This window comes from Hippopotamus amphibius, chromosome 16 (assembly GCF_030028045.1).
Source record: "Hippopotamus amphibius kiboko isolate mHipAmp2 chromosome 16, mHipAmp2.hap2, whole genome shotgun sequence".
NCBI lineage: Eukaryota > Metazoa > Chordata > Mammalia > Artiodactyla > Hippopotamidae > Hippopotamus > Hippopotamus amphibius.
In genome coordinates, this window is record NC_080201.1 from 51,603,647 (window position 1) to 51,626,882 (window position 23,236).

Genomic DNA, 23,236 nt, shown 5'->3' on the forward strand with positions numbered 1-23,236 from the left:
GCCTTTAAAAACATCCCTGCAGCGCTGTCGGCCAACCACCCCGCACAGCCCTCTCCACGGCTCTCTGGACCTCAGTTTGTACTGTGCCCACCAACTCACTAGCTGTGTGAACTTGGACAAGCCACTTAACGTCTCTGAGCCTGCCTCCCCACCTGCCCGACGGAGATGGTGATGCCTGCCTCAAGGGGAGGGATGGACAGAGCAAGACGACATCCAGTAAGTCTCCCTCGGCCCCCCCAATCCGAGAAGGAGACGTCCAGAAAGGCCGTCTGGGGGCAGCTGCGGCTCACCTCGCCACCATTGGCGTACTCCATCACGAAGCACAGGCGGTCATGGGTCTGGAAGGCGTACTTCAGCGCCTGTGGGGAGGGAGGGTGGCCGGAATAGGAGGTGGGAAGAAGGCGGGCTCTCTACCCAGCCCCGGGAGGCAGGGCTGATTCTGCACACACAAGCCCCGCCCTGGCCCAGGCCACGGGAATTAGGTGGTCACGGTTCAGAGCTCAGCTTCACCTTCTGTGGTGTGTGAGGGAGCTCGTGGCTCTGACGGCAGGGAAAGGGTTACTGTGTTCAACGATTCTGTCCTCTGCCTTCAACTGAGCCTCCCGGAGGCGCAGCCAGGGGAGAAACTATGTTCAGAGCAACCAGGGCTGTTTCACATCTTTCTTCCTCCCACGTTACAGTCCAATGCGTTCAACCTGCGCGCGTGCACGCGCGCGCGCGCGCGCGCGCGCACACACACACACGCACACACACACACACACACACAAGGTCTGCTGGCTTGGGAGCTGGCAGTGGCTTGGGAGCCAACCTCAAAAACAGGCTGGACAAGTGCTCTGCCAACAAACAAGTAGTTCTCAAACTGTGCTCTAAGGAGCCCTGCAGAGAGTTCCTCAAAGGACCCTTAGGTGGTGACCCCTGCTCACAACAACTCTACTGCTCCCCACCTTCTACCCTGAAGAACCTCGTAAGAGTTCATTTGAACAAGGGCTTTGGCTCAAAAGGACACTTGGACAGGAAGTGACCCTTAAGCCATCTTCAACCTGGTCCATTCAACTGATGGCTGCTGGCCTTGATGGAGACTGTCACCCAAAGAGGTGTCTGCTCAGCTTAAGTTGATAGGCAGGACAATAATAATACATCTGCTTCTAGGATTACCTCTTAAAACAAAAATGAGAAAATAATGTTCCCCCTCCAACCAGCTGAGCTAAGCGCCCCTAACCCATAAGGACAGCAGCCATGCTCCCCCCTGGGGCCATCCTGCAATCTGGTACCATCCGTCAGCCGAGGTGTTGACATGAAGCCACCATTTATCTATGAAGAAGCTGCTGCCCCAGGTGTCTTGGTTCAGGCCACCTGGGGAGCCCAGCAACACCACGCCCCAACCATCTGGCCAACACTAAGTCTGTGCTTCATACTGGCAAGGATCAGGCTCTTTCTCTGAGCTCTGTCTTAAGGGGCCGACCTGGAAGCCCCACAGGCAGGCCAGGCCCTGCCTGAGACACGAGTGCTACTCACAGTGAGGAATGGGTGCCTGGTGTTCTGGAGGACCCGGCTCTCGGTGACCGTGTGGGCGACTTCATCCTGTAGACAGAGGCTGGGTGAGGGGCTGGAGGGCATCACCATGTTGGCCACACCCCCCGCCTCAACCTGAGAGACAGGGGAGCAACGTCTTGGTGAACTCCAGTTCCACCCCTGGCCAACACGCAGATAGAATGGCAGGAGCAGAACGTTACCATTCACAAGCCCTAATGAAATACCGGACCCAGACAAGGACACTCAGAGGCTCGCCCTCAAATCACAAGGTGAGCAGCTGATGGGGACTTTATAAGGGAGGATCAGGCTGTCACCACCTGAACCCACAGGCCAATTCTGACATCCTTCTGGGGGCGAGGAGACATCCTGAGACCCCTGAGGCGATGCGACAGGCCATGGGAATCACCACCTATAAATGATCTAATCAGGACTCTAGGCTGTGAGCAGTGGTTCTCCATGTGTAGTCCCTACAAGGGCAGCATCAGCGTTGCTCAGGAACTAGGAAAAAAGCAAACTATCAGGTCCCCTCCTTGGACCCATGAATCAGAAACTCAGGGAGCAGGCCTGGCAACCAGCACCACAGGCCCTCCCAGGACTCTAACCTGGGCTTGAGTTCGGTATCTGAGTGCACGGCAGTCACCCAGAGAGCTGCAGTGCCTAGACACTGGCTCTCTACAGGGCGAGTCTGTCTCCAGGGGATGAGGAAATAATACCGGCGATAATGTCGACGGACATTTTTGACGGTCACAACTCGGGGGGTGAAGGGGTGCCCTGGTAGAGGCCAGGGATGCTGCTACATGTCCTACAGCGCACAAGACCGCCGCACAGCGGAGAATGGTCTGGCTCCAGGTGTCCTTGCTAAGGCTGAGAACCCCTGCCTTGCACCAGTGACACCAGGGATTGTTAATTCTGTTGGCTATGATCCCGGCACCATGACTACAGCCTCTGACACCATTCTCAGTTAAAGATACACAGCTAAGTATGCGTGGCTGAAAATCCATGATGTCTAGAACATGGCTTAACCTACTCCAGCACGAAAAACGAGGAGGGCAGAGCTAGGAGAAATAAAACTGGCCAAACGTTAGTTAATGGTGAAGCTGATGACTGCTACATAGGAGTCCATTATATTTATTTTTCTTTAAAAAATTTTATGGATGTTAGAAATTTCCTATTTTAAAAACTTTAAGGAAAAAAGGGACTAGAATTTCATTCCTGGCCCAGCCTCCTTCTGAGACACCCTGAGCCAAGCCCCCACCCTTGTGGCCTGATACCACCTGCTGGGTGAGGCCCTGGTCAGACTCCCTCTACCGTCCTCCCCAGTGCCCAGAGGGTGGGGGACTCAGGGGGTGGGGGACTCAGCAGGCAGGGCCCCGCCCTCTGGGCCTCCAGCTCCCCTTCTCTGGGACTTACGGAACTGGGCAATGGGTCTGGGTGGGGGACACAGCACCAGACACGGGAAGCGTCCCGCACAGTGTGCGCTCCTGACCAGTCAGGCTCCAGACTGTGTCCCCCACAGCAGCCCTGGGAGGGCCTACCTTGGCGATGATAACCTCCTTCCGCAGGATCTTCATGGCGTAGTAGCGGCCAGTGGCCTTCTCCCGCACCAGGATGACTTTGCCAAAGGTGCCCTTGCCCAGGAGTTTGAGATAGTCGAAGTCATTCATGGTCTGCCCGGGATGGGGAAAGAGTCGGGCAGTCAGCACTTGGCATGTGGCCCATGGGAAGAAATTTTAACAAAGAAAAGGGAAAATCAAAGGACACGGTGGCCAAAATGCTCAGACAGGAGCAGGAAGGGAGGCTCCGGGCAGTGACTGTTTGTTCTGAAGTGGCCTTCAGACCAAGGCTCTCCCACCACTCGGCTCTCCCGGGCACGGGGCCCTGGGAGGCTGAGCCCAGGGCTCTGACCTGGGGGTAGACGGGCCTTCACAACCTCCTGGGAGGAGGCTGCCCCTCACTCCATGGGCCCAGAGCAGCACCGGGGCATCAACCACCTGAAACCGCCCAGTCTACAGGGCGGCCATGAAGTGTCCTGGCTGGGCCCCTGCGCTCTCAGTATGGAAATCAAGGGCAACAGGGCCGGGGTTGAGAGGGAGGGGTGCTCACAGGCCGGCAGCCCCCACCCCCTGGCCACCTGTCCTCCCAGCACTCACCACCTTTGCCCGCGCCTTGCTAACTGCCACTTCCATCTCCTCGGCTGCAGAAGAGTCGCTGGGGGAGCCACACTTGTAGTCCATGGGGTCCTCCCCTGGGACCCGCTGCTTGAGGCTGTTGGCAACCATCTGGATGGCCTGCATCCACTCCTCCCTGTGTGGGGACACGTCCGGGGAGCTGAGCCCTGGGGTGCCTGGGCCTGGGGGCGGGAAGGGCTGAGCCCCAGGCCTCATGATGGACGAGCAAACCACCAAACACCTTTGGGCATTTTGTCGAGATCTGTCTGACCGAGGGGAGCCGGAGGGACCAGACTGAAATTTTTCAGGCCCTCTGGCTGTGGTGGGTGGGAGAGGGCAAGAGTAGAAGAAGGATAGACACCATGTGTGTCCCAGGAGGGGCCCGACCTGAGGGCCACTTGAAGTCAGGCAGCAATTACGTGACTTGACGAGAGACTGCCTTTCTTCACAGCCTCTTGAAAATAAGCTGCCACCCTGAGCCTTGAACAAGGGAGAGACAGTGATCTTCTGGGTCCCTTGGAACAAATGACAAGCTCATGTGTACAAGCGACCAGTGTTTTGTAAAAGAAAACCAAGAGCAGAAGGAAGCGTTTATTAGCCAAAGAAGGTGGTGATCTTACAGGGCAAGAGCTGACCGACATGACTCCCTGGAGGTGCCTGTCTGCTGGGAGGAGAGGTCAGGGACCATTCTGGTGGGGCAGGGATTGGGGAGAGAAGGTAGCGGACAGGGAAGCAGGTCCCAGCAGAAGAGAAATGGGTTTAAGAACAATAAACTCGTCTTGTTACTCATGATTTAGAACTTGCTGGGAAAGAATTTTCTTTTGATACTTGCAACAGTTCTGTCTGTAGAGAGGGAAAATGAATCTAGGAGAAATATGTAGAAAAGACCGCACACCAAAAAGAAAAAAATATGAGGCTGAACGATACTAAATTGTCCGTACCTCCCCATTATTCTGGACCCACCACACAATTTTAGGTGGTTCAGCCCAATATTTGCTGAACCCGTTATGGATTCTGCGTAGTCTATAAAAGCGCATGAACAGTTCTGGCTGAGCTCCGTGGCTTGCTGAGCAAGGCAGCAACCAAGCTGATGGGTCCCAGTTCACACCTAGAAGCTCTGCCTCTCCAAGCAGCCTCACTCACACGAGATCACACTTCCTGAGACAGATGCGTGAGTACTGTGAGCACGGAGAGCAGGCACCAGCACGCCGGCCCTCCCAAGCTCGAGCAGAGTCGGGGGGCCCCATAAGCCATGTATGTCCAACCCATGAGGGCAGGGATTTGGTCTGTTCGTACGTGGTGTGACCTAGCCCCCCAGCGGGTACTCGGTAGATACCTGAGGGATGACTGAGAGAGGCAGGCCGAACCCCACGTGACCCCAAGCCTGGCGCACACCCAGGCAGAGCGCGCGAGCCTCTTCCCTCCTTGACCCAATGCCTCAGGCTGGCATTTCCCAACGCGCTTTACCCATGTCCTCTTTGAAACAAATAACAGTACAAATCCCTATCCCTACATTAATATTCCTGTTTTGCAAAAAATGGGGGTGGGGAGGCATATTCCATGATATGCTTTATCAGGTCTTGTCCTCTTAGAAATTTTAAAATGCTGACTTTGGGTATATAACCATGGATTGGGAAAAAAAAATCACCAATCTCCTAAGACGTGCTGAATATACTCAAAAGAAAAAAATAGGTATAAGCTCACATACAGAGATCTTGAGGGACTGTCACATAAAAAAAGCAACTTGCAGACCAAGAGGTGTAATGTGCTATCGTCTTTGTAAGGGAGAAGAACACAGTCCATCCACAGGAGCCTGAATGAACAAGAGATGGAGCTTCCACACTGCAGGAGGGAGCACCAGAAGCAGCTCTGAGGTGCCTCTCTGGGCAGCAGAACTGGTGCTCAGAGCTGGGGCTCAAACAGCAACTCTGTCACCTGGGCGAGCCCAAGCCTCCTCAGCACGCTGGGGGCATTGAGACGCTGGTGAGCTGCTGTGTGCAAAGCCTGCACCCAGAGAAAGTACTCGACTCAACGACGGGGCTAAAGACACTGGTGAGACCTGGGCCCATCCCGTCCGGAGCCAGAACACACGAAGATGCAGGAGGCTGGTTGGGGGTAACTCTCCCGCTTCCTGACAAGCTCTCGATCTTGTTCCAACTGAGCCAAGGGGCCAAGGTTGCAGCACTCAGAATTTCAGAGAAAAAGCAAGGGCCCCCGTCCAGGATACTCCTCAACGGTTTGCAACATGGTGTCTGGGGCAGAGGGGAGCTCCCTCCCAGGGCTGGGGCTGACATGCCTTCCACCCCTCAAAGAAGAGCCCCCAGGGCAAAACAGCCTCCTGCCCCCTGCGGGACATGCTGAGAAAAATAACGATTTCACACACACCACCTCATTCCATGCTCCTCAAGAGCGCTGGAGGGGGAGGGGCCGTGCTTCTGATGGGGAAACGGAGGCGCACGGAGGTGGAGTCACCTGTGGGGGTCACGCAGCCAGGAGGCAGCAGAGCTGAGCCCCAGGCCCAGGGCGCTCCTCCCCTCCCGGCACCACACGGCCTGCCCTGATGAGTTGGCCCTCCTGGGCCAGGCCCACCAGGACCTGGAAGATCTAGCAGGGCACACTCACGGGTAGGCTCAGGGAATAAGGGACACCGTGCCGCGGAGCTCAGAAGCCCAGGAGGGGGTGCGAAGGAAAGCCGCCTCTCGGGAGTCCTGACACGGCCCATGTTTCTGGACCACCTTTCAGAGAGGGCCTCCCCCACTAAACAACACAAGTGCCCTCCACTTGCAGAGCTGCTCGAAGCACTTTACATGAACTAACTCCCTGAGTCCTCTCCACAAGCCTTTGACATCGGTACTATTATTCGCCTCATTCTATAAACAAGGAGACGGAGGCACAGAGAGGCTGACATTTACCCAGTGACGGCCAGCAATCAGAGGCGCGGGGACACAAACCCAGCCACACTCCCCAGGGCAGTACTAGGCAGGGTGCAGTGCAGGCCCAGGAGCAGGGAGCCGGGGCCTGGACCGCAGCGCCACTGCCAACTGGCCGTGGGACCCTAGGCGGCCTCACTTCTAGGACCTCTGTCTGCCTCCCATGTCCCCTGGGTCTGTCACGTGGCTGAGAGCACAGACTTTGGAGCCAGATGGCCTGGAGCCAATCTGGGCTCTGCCCCTTCCTGGAGGCTACACTGGGCAAGCCATTAGAGTTTCCCGTGCCTCAGTGGGCTGACACATGGAGCAGGGACCAGAGGGTCGTGTGAGGGAGCAATGGGACACCGATATAAAGCACTCAGGACAGTACCTGGCACAGAGTAAACACTTCAAAGGGTTGTGAGAATTCACCCAGCCAGCCAGCAAAAACCTGAGTGCCAGGCCTTGTTCGGGGTGCTGAGGGTGCAGCAGGGAACATGCCGCACTAGAGCTCCAGGCCTAACAGAGAAGACATGTGTGTCGAGGCTCCAAGGCAGGGGCTGGAGAGAAAGCCCCTTCTCCGAGGGTGGTCAGGGAAGGCCTCTCGGAGGAGATGGCATGTAAACCAGGATCTGGAAGACGTCCCTGGAACGTGGAACGTCCCCAGTGTCAAGGATAGGACTTGGCTCTGAAATAAATGAAATGGAGGGAGGGAGGCAGCCCTGCGAAGTGCCAAGAGGGAAAAGAATCCAGGCAGAGTGACCAGCGTGGCGAAGGCCCTGAGGAGGGAGCCTGGCGTGTCTGTGGATGGCACAGCAGGTGCCAGCATGGCTGGAGCCAACAGAGAGAGAGGAATGGAAGGGATGAGGGGAGGAGGGAGGACAGGCCACACCGGGCTCCACGAGCCACTGTGTCGGGGATTTATGTCCTGAGCCTTAACACCTCAGCAAGTCCTGAAAGGGTTTCTCAGGGGGGTGACAGGATCTGATTTCTGCTTTAAGTCAGCAACTGCTTGTGTGGGGTACAGACTGTGAGTCGAGAGAGGAAGCATAAGGAGACCATGGCAGTCCCGTGGCAAGAGAAGCTGGGGACAGAGGAGTCCGAGGAGAGAAAAGGCACCAACAAGCGCGATTTCACGGGGCGCCAGGGCTGGGCACTTCCACATCTACTTCTTCCTCGTTCCTCACTACAGCCAGGGAACTGAGCCCCACTGAGACAGCAGCACAGTGGCTGGTCTGACTCCAGACCCTGGGCCCTCATCCTGGGCTACCCTGCTGAGCACAACGAGCTGCGCCCTGGACGGAAGCTCGGTGAACTGGAGGTGGCAGGGCTGTCCTCGGTGCACAGGCCTGTCCTCATCACAGCCTCAGGAATAACAGCTGACCGCTGATCGGATGGCAGGTGGGGACCTCTCTCCCTAATGAGGGCCCTCTTCTGAACCAGAGGGGTGTTCACAGTTAGAGGGCATCTGGGGCCCCGCTCTGTTCACACACTCTCAGACGGGCTGACCTGGCTGATCCAGGCCCACCCCTGCCGGGAAGGGAAAACCCAGGCCCTTCAGATCATCTTCTTTCTTTCATTCTGTAACTCTCAGTGCCTCAGTCTCACCATCACTATGCTTGTTTAGCAGGTGAGGAACTCCCTCCTAGAAATGTTGTGAGGATAAATGAGTTAATATGTGCAAAGACCTTAGAATAGGGTCTGGTTCAACAGAGCAATAGTTCTAATTAATCTTTTATTCATTCAACAAACATTTACTGAACACCTAGTTATGTTCCCGGCACAAACAAATAGAAAGTGTCAGGAATTCCCTGGCGGCCCAGTATTAGGACTCTGCACTTCCATTGCAGGGGGTGTGGGTTCGATCCCTGGTTGGGAAACTGAGATCCTGCAAGCCATGCTGCGTGGCCAAAAAAAAAGAAAAAAGAAACTGTCACACCAGGTAGCAGAGGTGCTGTGAAGACAAATAAAGCAGGGTAAGGGTAACAGTCATGGAAGGCAGGGCAGGACACTCTGAGAAGGTGGCATTTGCGCAGAGACGTCACAAAGTTAAAAAGAGAACTGTAATGATATCTGGGGGAAGAGAACTCTAAGAAAGGAAACAGCAAGTGTAAAGGTCCTGAGGTCGGAAGTGTGCTTGGCATGTTTAAGGAACAGCACGGAGACCAGGGTGGCTAAAGTGAGGGAACCAGCAGTAGGAAATGATTCTGGAGAGGAGGCCAGATCATGTAGGACTTTGTAGAACAGGGCATCGACTTTGGAGTTTACTCCAAGTGGGATTAAAAGCCACTCAGAGTTCTAAACAGAGAAATTGCATGATAAGATCTACATTAAAAAGATCACACTAGGGCTTCCCTGGTGGTGCAGTGGTTAGGAAACCGCCTGCCAATGTAAGGGACACGGGTTAGAGCCCTGGTCTGGGAAGATCTCACATGCCACAGAGCAACTAGGCCCGTGTGCCATAACTACTGAGCCTGTGCCCTAGAGCCCGTGAGCCACAACTACTGAGCCCACGTGCCACAATTACTGAAGCTCACGTGCCTAGAGTCCGTGCTCTAGAAGAGAAGCCACGACAATGAGAAGACTGTGCACTGCAACAAAGAGTAGCCCCTGCTCACTGCAACTAGAGAAAGCCCGCGCACAGCAACAAAGACCCAATGCTGCCAAAATAGAATAAATAAAATAAATTTATTTTAAAAAAAAAGATCACATTAATGTGATATACTATTAAGTATACCTGCCAAGACCAAGGGTCTGCAAACTTCTCCTGGAAAGGGTCAAATAGTAAATAAATATTTTAGGCCTTGCAGGTCACAGAGTCTCTGTTGCAACTCGGTCACTACTCAATTCTGCCACAGGACAGCAAAAGCCGTCATAATTCATTGGTAAATAGATGGGTGTGGTGTGTTCCAATAAAACTTTATTTATAAAAACAGGAGGCCAGGCCATAGTTTGCCAACCTGGCTTCAGACCTAATTTCCAGTTTACAAGAAATACAAGCACAGAGGAACAAAGAAAATAGTGCCAAAAGGCAATAATATGACACAGCCAGAGTATGGGACATCCTACAAGACAACTAGTCTGGCTTGTCAAAAAAAAAATTAATGTCATGGTAGGGGAAGAAAGACAAAGGCTGAACTAGATTAAAATAGGCCAGAGACAACATGTACCTTGGTTTTTCAAATCCGGGTTTGAAAAACAACATTTTGAGGACAACTGGGGAAATTTAACTACAGCACAGATCTGGAGAGGATGTTAGTATATATATATTATCAATAATCATCTCAGGTGTGATAAGGGCACCAGGATTCTGTAGAAGAAAGTCCTTATTCTTAGGAGATGCCTACTGATGTATTAAGGAGGAAAGTGTCACAAAGCATGAACAGACGTTCAAATGAAATACAGCCAAAAGAGGCAAACACGGCCGATGCTGAATTGCTGAACCTAGGTGCAGGGTATCCAGCTGTTCATTTATGATACTCTTCCTTCCACTGTTCTGTCCGCCTGAAACGACGAGCTGGGGCACAAGTAGGGGAGTCGCTCTAGCCACCCTGGGGAGAGCCAACTGGGGAAGGAAGTGAGCAGGCCGCTGCGGCGGCATCCAGGCAACCACCAGTCACCAGCGTGGCCCCTGTTGGCCCCCGACCCCCCCACCGCTCCCCAGGCTCAGTGAAGACAGCCACGAGCAGAGCGCCTCCCTCTTCTGGGTTTCTGGCTCACACCTTCCCTGGGGTTAAACAAGTCAGGAATCTGGGGTTTGGCCTCAGAGCAATCCCATCAGATTTCTTTCCAGTGGCAGCAGCAGGTCCTAAGAAAAGAAGGAAGGTAGGGGCTCTCCAGCCCCTACAGTCTTAGCAAAGGGATTCTTCCCCACACCGAAGACCATGGTATCTTACTAAAATGGAAACTACAGCAGGTCTCTTGCCTCCTAAAATGCTTTGCCGGCTCCCCACCGCTCCTTCTCCAGGCTTGCAAAGTGTGTGCCAGGTACTGCTGATTCAAGGGCTTCCTGTTTATCATCCCCTGAATCTCTGAGCAGCCCTGTGACAAACCCCAACTGATTCACTGCTTGCCAAGCCCTGTGGGGACCTCCATCTGGAGTCCAGGTGCCGGCTGAGCTCACCAGCTTCAAGGCCTCCACTTCTCCTCTTCCAAGACCCCTGGCCCTTGATTCTTTAGTGATGCATAAGCCTCTGTGGTCCCTGGGATGACAAGCTGTCTCGCCTCCAGGCCTTTTCATATTCTGGTCCCTTTTCCTGAAGCCACCTTCCTCTTCCTATCTCCATGGCCAACTCCTACCCATTCCTCAAAACTCTGCCCAACACCTAGACCCTATGCACCTACTGGTCTCAATTTGCTTTTACTGTCAGTCCACGTTTCTGTGCCCAGTTTTCATCTTAGTAACACCTCAACTAGCCTGAGATGGTCATCCAGTTCCCCATGTGGGGCATGTATATTTTTAATCTTGGGAAGCTTTGCAATGAGAATTACAATGTAGATTACACTAATACATCTTATGATACTGTTCTGTGTATGCTCTAGAAATGCACTGTCCATAAGGGTAGCCACTAGCCATATGTGACTATTTAAATTTAAATTAATCAAATAAAATACAAAATTCCATCTTCAGTCACATTAGCCACATTTCACATTTCAAATGCTTGGCAGGCACACGCGACTAGTGGCTACCCTCTTGGACACCACAGTTATTGAACACTTCTATCAGGGCAGCAACTGCTCTTGGACGGCACTGCTTCAGGGTTCTCCAGAGGATCAGCTGACTCCTCGCCCCACAGACAAGCTAAAGGAATGTTTCTCAAAGTGAAGGCCAAGGGGACAAAGTAAGGGAAAAACATTTGCCACTCATTACAAAGGGCTAAGCTCTCTAATAATATAAAGAGCTTTCAAAATGAATAAGCAAAAGACCAAGAACCCAAAAGAAAAACAGACAAAGGATATGAACAGACAGTTCAGAAAGGGAAACTCACATGGCCCCTGCACACACAAGAGGACACTCAAACTCACCAAACATTTGGTAAAAATCCAAACGTTGAAAACACAAGGCTGTGAGGACACTCTCAGACATGGCCTAATAGAAGCATTTCTCAAAATTACAAGTGCACATTCCCTGTGACTCAGCGATCCCACATCTAAGAATTCATCTTACAGATTTACCAGCACGTATGTTGAACGAGATAAGCACAAGGTACTTCACTACGGCATTACTTCTCATGAGCCCAAAAGGCTGAAAGAACCCATCACCATGAATAAAGAACTGCTAAACAAACTCAGGGACACAGATGTGCAGCTATTAAAAAAAAAAAAATGCAGCAGCAGCTCCATATATACTGAAGCAGAGAGAGACCCCAACATACATTAAATAAAAAGCAAGTTCAGAACAGTGAACAGTTTGGGTACAATGCCTCCTTTTGTGTAAAAAAAGGAAAAAGGGGAGCAGGGCACAGAAGTCCTATCTGAATGAGCTTGTCCACGCTCACGGCGGAGAAGCTCTTGCAGGACACAGAAGAACAGCAGTTAACCTGGGGGTGGGGGACGGGGTGGGAGGGTGCGGGGCTGAAGTGAGAGGGACGCTTTCACTAGACCCTTCCCTGTGCTGTCTGATTTCTAAACTAGGATCGGATTTCTGAGCTTGTATCTCCAATGATTATTAAACGGATCTTTTAAAACACGGAATCTCTGGACCACCTGCCTCAAAATCAATGGAGACGTTCATTAACAATGCAGCCCCCTGACCCCCTGCAGAGCGGCAGACAGTCAGAGGCCCTGCAGTGGCCCCGAGCTGCTCGTTAACAAGCCCCACCACGATTCCAAGGCATCCTCCAGTCTGAGGACACAGAGGGGGTCTGTAGACTGGGAACTCCTACTCGCAGAAGGGCTGAGATGGGAAAGCCCTAAGCAGGGGCTCAGGGGAATCTGTCAATCTGCGCCCCTTCTCCTCACACGGAGCCTGGCCCCTCTCAAAGGGCGGCCACACAGAAGCCCAGACTTGCCTCTCGTCCGGAGAGTCTACATGGAAGGTCCTCTCAATGACCGTGGTCCACTGCAGGCAGCGTATGACGAAGGTGTTGGGTCGCGGTCTCTCGGTCTTCATCAGCTGGCATTCTGCAGAAGAGGGATGTGAGCAGGGAGGGTGAGGGGACAGCCCTGCCAGCCTGCAGCCCACATGTCCCAGGTCACTTCCGTGTGCCGGCCCCATGATGCTTTAGTGACCGAGACAGCCCTGGCCTTGCCCCATAGGGCTCAAGGTCCAGTGTGTGTAAGTGAAAAGGGGACAGCCCGTCCAATGATGGCTCAGTGGTCAGGGCTGTGATACGTGGGGGGTCCCAAATGGCAGCCAACCCAGTCTAGGGGCTCAAGAGGCTTTCCCAGAGGAAGGGACATCTCTGCACTGAGCCCTCAAGGCAGAAGGGTGCGTCATGTACTGCAGCCTAGAGGTGAGAGAGGGCCCAGCATACTTAGGGAAGAGCCAATTCCGTGTGAGGAGATGAGAAGTGAGAGACAGGCTGGAGAGGTGAGCACGAGCCAGCGTGCAGGGCTCAGGGGGCATGGCGAGGAATTTGGACTTTGTCCTGAGGGCAGCAGGCAGCCAGGGAAGGCTTTAATAAGGGAAGGGACATACACAGATTTAGACAGATCGCTCTGGCTGCCGTGTAGAGGGTGAGAGAGAATGGAGGCCGGGAGCCCAGGGACGAGGCTGGGCTACACCCGAGTGGAGCAGAGCAGGGGAAGGGAATAAAAGGCAGCTAGATGCGCCACAGCGGAGGTGTGCAGAGGTATGTGGGACGACGCCCTGGCCTCTGGCTGAGGATAAGGGGGCAACAGGGTCCTCCTTGAGAAGGAGATGGGAAGTAGGAGAAGGCTGGGAAGGGAGAGAAGACTCCAAGGTCAGTTCGGGACACGGCAGGTATCCCATGGGGGGTATCCCAGGGAGAAACGTGCAGGAAGCTGCTTGGGACAGGAGGCGAGTTCAAGAGGGAAGCCAGGGCTGGGAACAGCCTTGTTGGTATCACCAGCACACCGGAAAGTCACCAGGACAAGTCTTTAAGCAGGACAGAGAGGGGAGTGGGGCTGGATTCCAGAGTGTGGGGTGGCCTCGAGAGGTGAGGCTGGGGAAGAGCCTAGAGCAGGGAGCTTGTGGGGAGAGGACAGTGGTCTGGGCCACCAAGCAGTGGTGGAGAGGAGTGTCTTTGAAACGTTCTTCGGAGGTGGGACAAGGACGTGGTGACCAATCAGGTCAGCGGGGAAGGAAGGTGGCAGCAGGTGGAGGGCAGGTTCTGTGAGGCCTGGGCAAGGGCTTTGCACTGGCCAAGCTTTCACTGGTCAGTGTCTGGCCAGAAGGCACCACTTCCAATACCTCAGAGGTGACAGATGACTGGAAAATGCCCCAGCTTCTCCCTTCTCCCTGCTCTCCGTCACCGACCAGTACTGCCCCCACCCCCCAAGCCCAGGTAACACAGAGGTGGAGCAGGGGAAGGGTGGGAAACAGATCTGAGGGCAAACAGGCCCCAGATGGGCCCACAGCCCAAGAACGATCGAGCCCCATTTGCCCCCAAGACCTGCCAGCCATTCTCTGAGCCCCTGAGACGCACCTGCGACAGAGAAGTTGTTTAAGGGGGGCAGGGTCTGGTCAGGGGCCTCGGGCCGCTCCTTGTATCCAATGAAGGAGCCGTCGCTCTTCAACAGGAAGTACCGGGGCCTCCAGGTCTTGATGTATTCACCTGAACCGAGGCGGGGCAGGAGGGAGAGAGGTCAAGGCAGCCAGGCCAGCGTGGCAGTGCCTCACAAGGGGCAGCATACTGGGAGGAGGATGGACGAGAGGGCGGGCAGGAGGGTGCTTCTCCTGGAGAAACCCTCAAGGCGGCCCCTGCTGACGCAGGCTGGGCGCCGGGCTGGGCCCAGCGATCCAGAAGTCATGCCTGGCAGGAAGGCGCCTGCCGCAGCGCCCAGGGCACCAGCTGCCTCAGCGTGTGGCCAGCAGCGAGCCATCCTTGCCAGCGCGTGGCCCAATCCCAGGGGAGGCCCAGGCTTCCAAACACACATGCCCTGTGGCCCTGTAAGGCCAAATCCCATGAGCGGGTATTCACCAGTACAGCTGTGCAGGGGGATCAAATGTCAAAACACTGTGCCAGGCGGGGTGTGACTGCTGCTGTGCCCTCCGAGTGCTCCCTGATCCCTTCCATTTGTTCTAACCATGAATAACCAGACACCCTGTGCACATGTACACACACACACACACTACAAGGACCCACTCCTCAGAGGGCTGCTAAGGACTAAAATAAGATGGTGAGACATATATCCACAGAAGAAAACATGAATGTCCACAGCAACATTAATCATAATAGTGAAGAGGGGGAACTGGAGAAACAAAACGTGACATGTCCATATGACGGAAGAGTAACACTACTCAGTCTTGAAGAGAAATGAAGTACTGGCAACTCCCTGGCAGTCTAGCAGTCAGGGCTCTGAACTTCCACTGCAGGAGGCAGGGATTCAAGCCCTGATTGGGGAACTAAAACCCCACATGCTGCACCATGCGGCCAAAAAAAACAAACAAACATGGAAACAAAGTAATAGTACACACTACAGGGTGGATGAACCATGACTTATGCTAAGTGAAAGAAACCTGTCACAAAGGATCACAAATTATATGATTTCATTTATATAAACTGTCCAGCATAGGGAAACATACAGTAATGAAAAGGTGATTAGTGGTTGCCGAGGAGGTGGTGAGTCTGGGGGGAGACTGGAGGGTGATGGCCAAGGGGGAGGGCGGGTTCCTTTTCAGGGTAGTGACCATGTTCTGAAATTGACTGTAGTGATGGATGCACAACTCTAAATACACTAAAAGCCACTGAACTGTACACTTCAAATGGCTGAATTGTATGGTATGTGAATTACATCTCAAGCTGCTAAAAAAAAATAATGAGATGGCAAACATAAAGCACCCAGCCTAGCTAGACCCCAGCACACCGATAAATCCACAAACACTCTTTATCATCAGTCCACGGGGCGAGCAAAGAGTGTGCCAGGCCCTTCACCCAGATGGCACATGGGGAGGCAGGATGGCAGGGTGGGCTCCACTAAGTCCCCTCACTTCTCTGAGTCTTTGTTTCCTCTTATCCATTAATTGATGGTATGATTAGATAACACTAGAGTGGTACTTTGCACCCGCCAGGCACTGTCTGAAGCAAGGTTTTAACTTGCTAAATTTCTTCAAATGTAGATACTAAATGATTTGATGTATGTAAAGTTCAAAAACTAGCAAAACCCCAAATTCACCAGCACAATAAAAGGATTATATACCATGACCAAGTGGGTTTTATCCCAGGACTGCAAGGGGGTTCAAATATATGTAAATCAATCAGGCTTCCCTGGTAGCACAGTGGCTAAGAATCCGCCTGCCAAGGCAAGGGACACAGGTTCGATCCATGGTCCAGGAAGATCTCACATGCCGTGGAGCAACTAAGCCCATGCGCCACAACTACTGAGCCTGCAAGCCACACTCTGAGCCTGCGTGTTGCAATTACTTAAGCCTGCGTGCCTAGAGCTGCTGCTCTGCAACAAGAGAAGCCACCGCGCTGCAACAAAGAGTGGCCCCTGCTCACCGCAACTAGAGAAAGCCTGTACGCAGCAACAAAGACCCAACACAGCCAATAAATAAAAATTAATTAGTTAATTTTAAAAAAAGAAAGTCAATCAATGTAGTATACATCACGAAGGGAAAAAAACACAAGGTCAGCCAGATTGACACAGAAAAACCATTTGACAAAATTCAACACTCTTGGGGACTTCCCTGGTGGCAAAGTGGTTAAGACTCTGTGCTCCCAATGCAGGGAGCCCGGGTTCGATCCCTGATCAGGGAACTAGATCCCACGTGCGTGCCGCAACTAAAGAGCCCCGCCTGCCGCAACTAAGATCCAGCACAACCAACCAAATAAGTAAATAAATAAATATTAAAAAAAAAATCCAACACTCTTTCATGATAAAAATACTCAGTAAGCTAGGAAAGGGATTTTCTTCTACAGGATAAAGAGCATCTATGAAAAACCCACAAGTTAACATCATACTCGATGAAAGAATGAAAGCTTTCCCCTAAGATCAGGAACAAGACAAAGATGTTCACTTTCACCACTGCTATGAAACACTGTAATGGAAGTTCTAGCCAGAGAAAAAGAAAAGGATAAAAAGTATCCAGCTTGAAAAGGAATAAGTAAAATTATCTTCATCTGCAGGTAACCTGATCACAAAAAAATCATGAAGAATCCACAAAACAACTACTAGAGCTAACAAATTCAGCAAGTTAACACACAAAAACAAATTGTATTTCTATACACCAGCAATGAATAATCCAAAAAGGAAATTAAGAAAATAACATTTACAACAGCACAAGGTGGCAAAGATTTATACACGAAAAACTATAAGACACTGCTGAAAGAAAGGCAAAGATCCTGTGTTTATGCACTGGAAGACTTGATATTAAGATTACAATACTACCCAAAGCCTTCTACAGCTTCAACACATCCCCTATCAAAATTCCAATCGCCTTTCTTTTGCTGTTGAGGAAGAGTTAGCCTTCAAATTTACATGGAAATCAAATTCATGTGGCAAGGAGCTCCAAACAGCCAAAGCAACGTTGAAAAAGATAAAGTAAAAGGACTCATACTTCCTGCTTTCAAAACTTACTACAAAGCTATAGTAATCAAATCAGTGATATAAGGACAGACATAAAGACCAATGGAGTAGAACTCAGAGAAAAAAAATAAACCTACACACCTATGGGCAACTGATTTTCCACAACAGTCCCAAGACCATTCCACGGGGGGAAGACCAGTCTCTTCAACAAATGGTGCTGGGACAACTGGATACCCACATGCAAAAGAACAGAGCTGGAACCCTATACAATATTTAAAAATTAACTTAAAGTGGATCTACCCAACTATAAGAGCTAAAACTATAAAACTCTCAGAAGAACACACTGGGGTAAATCTTTGTGACCTTGGACTTGGCAACAGATTCTTAGATATGACAACAAAGGAAAAAATAAAGTGGACTCATGGAAATAAAAAACTTTTGGGCAAAGGATATTAATCAAGAAAATAAAAAGACAACCAACAGAATGGGTGAAAATAATTGCAAATCATATATGTGATAAGGGTCTAGTATCCAGAATATATAAAGAACTCTTACAACTCAGCAACAAAAAAGGTCTGATTAAAAAATGGGTGAAGGACTTAGACATTTCTCCAAAGATATACAAATGGCCAATGAGAATATAAAAAGATGCTCAACATCATCAGTCATTAGGGAAATGCAAATGAAAACAATGAGACACCACTTAACACCCACCAGGATGGTTTTTACTAAAAAACAAAAACAAAAAACCAAAAAGAACAGGTGTGGGTGAGGATGTGGAGAAACTGAAACCCTGTGCACTGCTGGTGGGAATGTAAAATGGTGCAACCCTGTGGAAGTTTGATGCTTCCTCAAAAAGCTAACTACAGAAAACACTGTAGATTACACATACAGAATGTATGACCCAGATGTTATATATATATTTTCCTATATTATCTAACTATATAAATTATAAATAATATAATCTAATAGATATATATGTCCCAGCTATTCTACTCCTAGGTGTACAACCCTCCAAAACTGAAGTGCTCAAATACTTGCATACATTCATACAGTGGAATATTGTTTGGCTATAAAAAGGAATGAAGTACTGATACAGCATCTACGGCATAGATGAAACTCAGAAACGCTATGCTAAGTGAAAGAACCCAGACTTTTGTAGCCCCATATTGTATGATTCATTTATATGAAATGTCCAAAATAAGGAAATCCATAAAGACAGAAAACAAGTTGGTGGCTGCCAGAGGCTGGGAGGAGGGGGAATGAGAACTGACTACTTAATGAGTACAGGGCTTTCTTTCAGGCAGATGAAAATGTTTTGGAACTACACAGAGGTAGCGGTGACAACACTGTGAATGTACTAAAGGCCACTGAATTGTGCACTTTAAAACAGTTAATTTTGTGTTATGTATATTTTATCTCAATTTTAGAAAGAAAAAAAGAACTAGAAAAATTCACCTATTCTACTGGCGATTAGGAGAGTGGTTACTGCTTGGGAGAGACAGAGGGGCTTCTGGGGACTGACTTACTCTATTTCTTGACCTGGACACAGGTTCTGGGGTAAGCTTATGACCCAGGAACTTACCTGTGGTGTTTTATAGATTGGTAACAAGCTAAGAAAAAAAGAAATCTAGAAGGAAAAAACATCCTCACAACAATCCCATTTTACAGATGAGGAAACTGAGGCACAAAGAGATTCCATTACTTGCCTGAGGCTCACAGTTGTTAATTGGGAGAGCTGGGATTGGAACACAGGTTTGCTCTGTCCAGAGTCCATGCTCTTGACCACTATGCTGTCTGCCTCTAAACTAGCAGACAGGGCATGGCAGAGAGTGTGCTGAGGCTGTGTCAGAAAGGTGACCCGCACATGGCAAGAGGGACCCGTTTCTTGAGTGGACCTCGCTGAGCAAGAGGCAGCATGTGAGCCAGGAGCTGGCTCAGGAGTTAGAGCCTGAACCTCAGTGCTGAACCTTCTTACTGAAACCTTGGGCAAGTCAGTCTTCCTGCCAAGCTTCAGCTTCCTGGTCTGCAAGATGGTGCCCACCTCAAGGGGCAGTAATGGAAATGTAACAAAACTGGGCCTGCCTAGAGCAGAGCCCCAGGCCTGGCAGAGTGGGCTCACAGTAAGCCGGAGCTGTTATTTTAACCACCGCGAGTGGGGTGGGGTAGTGCAGGGGACCAAACAGCTGCAGGGCCCACCCTGCCTTACCCACCTCTGCCAGCTGCTGCTCAGAATGACGGGCACTGGGGAGACCCAGGAATGACATGCACGCACATGTGTAGGTGCAAACCCAAGGCAGGGGGTCATCTTAGCAGCTTGTTTGGGCCCCCGTAGATAAATGGAGACACTGAAGGCCTAGGAGGGGCTGAGATCCACTTAATGCCATCAGCAGCCCAAGACGAGAGACAAAGCCCTGCCCTGGCCACAATTCTCCGGCCACCTCTGGAGCTCCACAACCCCAGCCGAGTGAGCCATGGGCTTCAAGAGCCTGGGACCCTGGCACACCCTAACACACTCGCACCATTCACACACACAGTCCCAAACTTTCATTTGAGAGTTACTGAGTGCCTACTGCATGCCAAGCACATTTCTAGGGTACTGCGGTTATCTCAGTGAACAAGCCAGATAAAATCCCTGCCCTCAGGAAGCTGAGAATCTCAGAGGCCTGGGTTGTTACTCATTTTACAGATGTGAAACCAAGGCTCAGAGGTGACGTAGCTTATCCAGTCACACTGAGAGGAAGAGGCAGAGCTGGGGTTAGAACCTTGACACCTGCCAAGGTTCAGAAAGCTCCATCAACAGCCTCAAACTCAGGGCCCAGTCTGGGCAGGTAGGCCAAGGTGCCTTGAGTGCCACCCTGCCTGGAAAGGGCGGCAGGAAAGGATTCTCCTGATGGGGGGAGGCCTGGCCTGGGGGGCCACCTCCATCCCTCGTCACTGCTCCACGTCTGCGGGCTGGGGCAAGGCAGGATGGGTGGGCACTTCTCTCAGTTCCTGCAGGGCCAGCCCCACCAGCCTCCTTGCCTGGCCCACTCCCCTCTGCGGACTCATGGGCCGTCCCCTTCGCCCTTGCCCCAGTTAAGTATGTGGCTCACTCCTTTGCCTCCTTCAGATCTTTATTCAAATTCTCCCTTCTCAGAGAGGCCCCCGCTGACCGCCCCGTTTATGACCGCGCCCCCCTCCCCACCCCCGCCTCCTCACATGGTTCAGCTTTCTTCCGTGGCCCTCACCACCACCGGACACACTTGTTTACTCAGATGCCATCGGCTCTCCCCACCAAATGTAAGACATCAACACAAGGATGGGGACTTCGGGCCCATTTGGTTCACTGCTGTATCCCCAGCACCTACAACAGTGCCTGGAATACAGTCGCTGCTCAATAAATGTCTGGCCAGTGAATGAAAGCGTGCAGAGTGTCTAACCCCAGGTCTGGCGTCCCCTCTGCAGGGGAAGGTCCACAGAAGCCAGGAAAGCCTGCCTCCTTCGCTCCTGGGTGCCTGGGCAAGCTGACTCTCAGCACGTGCTTCTTCCCAGCTGCCCCTGCACACAGCAGGGAGGGTGCTGAGTGCGGCAGTTCTGGGGCCTAAGGGTCTAGTCTCTTAGTCTCTTCCCTGTGAATGACTTCGTGTCTCAGCTGCCCACCAGCACAATCAGATCGGGTCGCACACTGGCACACAACATCCTGGGCTTACGAACGCCTGGAGTAAAGCCCTTTCTGCGGCGCCGAGGCCCGACGGCATGATGCTGCGTCAGCGCTCTGCTCACCCCCTCCGGCCCGCCCTTGCGCGCTCTGCTCCAGCCACACTGGCCAACTCTCCGTTCCAGGCACACTCCCACCTTCCTCCTGTCTGTCCCATTCCCTGCAACACTCTTGCCTGGCTATCCGTGTGGCTCACTCCTTCACCTCCTCCAGGCCTCTGTTCACTGTCCCCTCCTCAGAGCTGCTTCCCTTGAACCCCATCTTTCTCCAGTCCGTTCCCCCTCAGAGTTCCTACGTTTTACAACGGCACTTTTCACCACCTGACAACAGTCTGTTTATCTGTTTATTGTTTTGTCCTCACCCCCCTCAATGGATAGCAAACTCCATGTGGGCACAGTGTCCCCAGAGCCTGGGATGGCCAGTCTGGTGTACCACACACTCCGTGAGTATTTGCTAAATGAATACATGCTGAATAACACCTCACTGTGTTACTTCAGTTAAGTGACTTTCCCTCTCTGAGCCTCAGTTTCTCCATCTGTAAAATGGGGCTATGAACAAGATCACTAATGCAGAGGTAGAACTTGCCTGGGGGCTCATGCAGGGGGTCCAGCTAGGACTGGAGACTCAGGCCCAGACATAGACACAGTTCTTCTGTCCAGACTTTCAAAGATCCCATAAAATGGGCTGGTAAGGAGCTACTGGCTAGGGGCGGGCAGGCAGGGCTCGGAGTGCTGGCTCCTCAGGTGGTAGAGACCCTGTATCTCTGCCTCTCAGGGCACAGCTGCCAGGAGAGCTAGGGCGGAAGGGGGAGACACGCCACCCCACGGGCAAAAGCAGCCACTTACCGCGCTTGTGGAGCCAGCCTTCTTTGATGACAGTCACCTCGTTCATGGTGGCAGCGAGACACGCTGTCACCTAGCTCGGGACAGCTCAGGGCAGCAGGACATGCAGGAGGTGCGGTAAACAGAGCACAGTCTGCAACACAAGAGAAGAGTCTGTCAGAGTGGGAGGGGGATTCAGCCCCAGCCTCCTCCCTCGGGACACTCCGCCTTTGAGGCCTCTCTGGCTGCTCTGCCGTCTCTGACATGGTGGAGCCAGGGAGGGTGGGGAGAGACCTGCCCTCAGGGCCCAGGCTAAGGGGGAAGAGGTGGTTACCGTGTCCCCAGGGACCCCAGTCTTTGGGGGAAAGGACACAACCTTGTCCTTAGGGCCCTACTCTGGAAGGAGCAGAGCTCCCTGGCCTGTGCCCAGGCCAGGCCCACACTCAGGACACCCATGCTGAGCAGAGGCAGCCCCTCCATCCACCATCACTCCTGACTGGGCTGGGCGGAGGCGAGGGAGCTGCAGCTCCGCCCCCTGCGTCACTCGTGCGGGCGCTGAGGTAACCTGGGATGAATCAGACAGCCCTGGGCACCTGAGGGAGTGCTCAAAGCCACCAGTATCTGCCTGCCATCCCCAAACACACACACACACTCACTCTCGCTCACTCTCTCCGTTTCAAATCAAGGAGCCACCAACCTGCCACCTTTAGCAAACTAAGTACCCCCACCCCCCGGCCACCTCATGTCACTCCCTCAGCCTCAGTTCCCTCCTTGTCCTCACCAGGTGACAGAGGAAAGAAACGTCTCCGTGCTCCAGATCTTCAATAAGAAAGGAACCTACTGCCTATGCACTTATCTGGGGCCCAGGAGCCAGCCCTGGAGGCTTGGCCAAGGCCCTGGTCCCTTCCCCAAGACCTCTGCTTCCCTCCTCAGGGACTAGCAGCCGAGAGACTGACGGACGCCGAGGCCGCTGCTTCGTCTCAGGTTCCCAGGGCAGAGGGGAGAAGGGGGGGGAGGGGAGGCAGCCACCAGCCGGGCCCCTACCTGGAGCCACAGGCCTGGACAGAGGCCACGGAGCCCAAGGCGCCTTTCGCCTTTCCTGGCCTGGGGTTATTTGCGGACAGCAGGTCAGGAGCTATGGTGGCCCCCAGAGAAGTGGCAGCTGGCTCCGGGGACACCGTGGGCATCAGCTTTCTCTCGTGCCCCAGGGGAGCTGGTAGGCCGGACACACTACTGCCTGGTATGTGATGGTGGCAGGCTGCCCGGGCCCCAGGCAGAAGGAAGGGAGGTTAAGTGGGAGGAAGCCGGAGGAAGACAAGATGGACAGTGACAGGGAAGTAAACAGCGGGTGAGAAGTCACGTTCTGGACTCTGAGCTGCAAAGACAGGGTCTAGCAGGGGCTCCCTCCCCAAGCAGGCATGGCTGGCACCCCAGGGGCTCACACTCATGGAC

The 23,236-nt window shown here is 52.5% G+C and overlaps 1 protein-coding gene across 4 annotated transcripts in view; it reads right to left on the bottom strand.

Moving 5' to 3' along the window:
• Nucleotides 1–23,236, bottom strand: part of AKT2 (AKT serine/threonine kinase 2) — a 51,913-nt gene that overhangs the window by 11,482 nt on the left and 17,195 nt on the right. For all 4 annotated transcript variants that reach the window (XM_057711436.1, XM_057711434.1, XM_057711432.1 and 1 more), the window contains exons 2-8: nucleotides 21,809–21,938; nucleotides 14,221–14,349; nucleotides 12,622–12,733; nucleotides 3,684–3,837; nucleotides 3,069–3,200; nucleotides 1,516–1,581; nucleotides 291–359 (exon numbers count right to left, since the gene is read on the bottom strand). In XM_057711436.1, coding sequence (XP_057567419.1) covers nucleotides 291–359; nucleotides 1,516–1,581; nucleotides 3,069–3,200; nucleotides 3,684–3,837; nucleotides 12,622–12,733; nucleotides 14,221–14,349; nucleotides 21,809–21,854 — 708 coding nt within the window. In that variant the 5' untranslated portion in view covers nucleotides 21,855–21,938. The remainder of the gene's footprint in view (nucleotides 1–290; nucleotides 360–1,515; nucleotides 1,582–3,068; nucleotides 3,201–3,683; nucleotides 3,838–12,621; nucleotides 12,734–14,220; nucleotides 14,350–21,808; nucleotides 21,939–23,236) is intronic.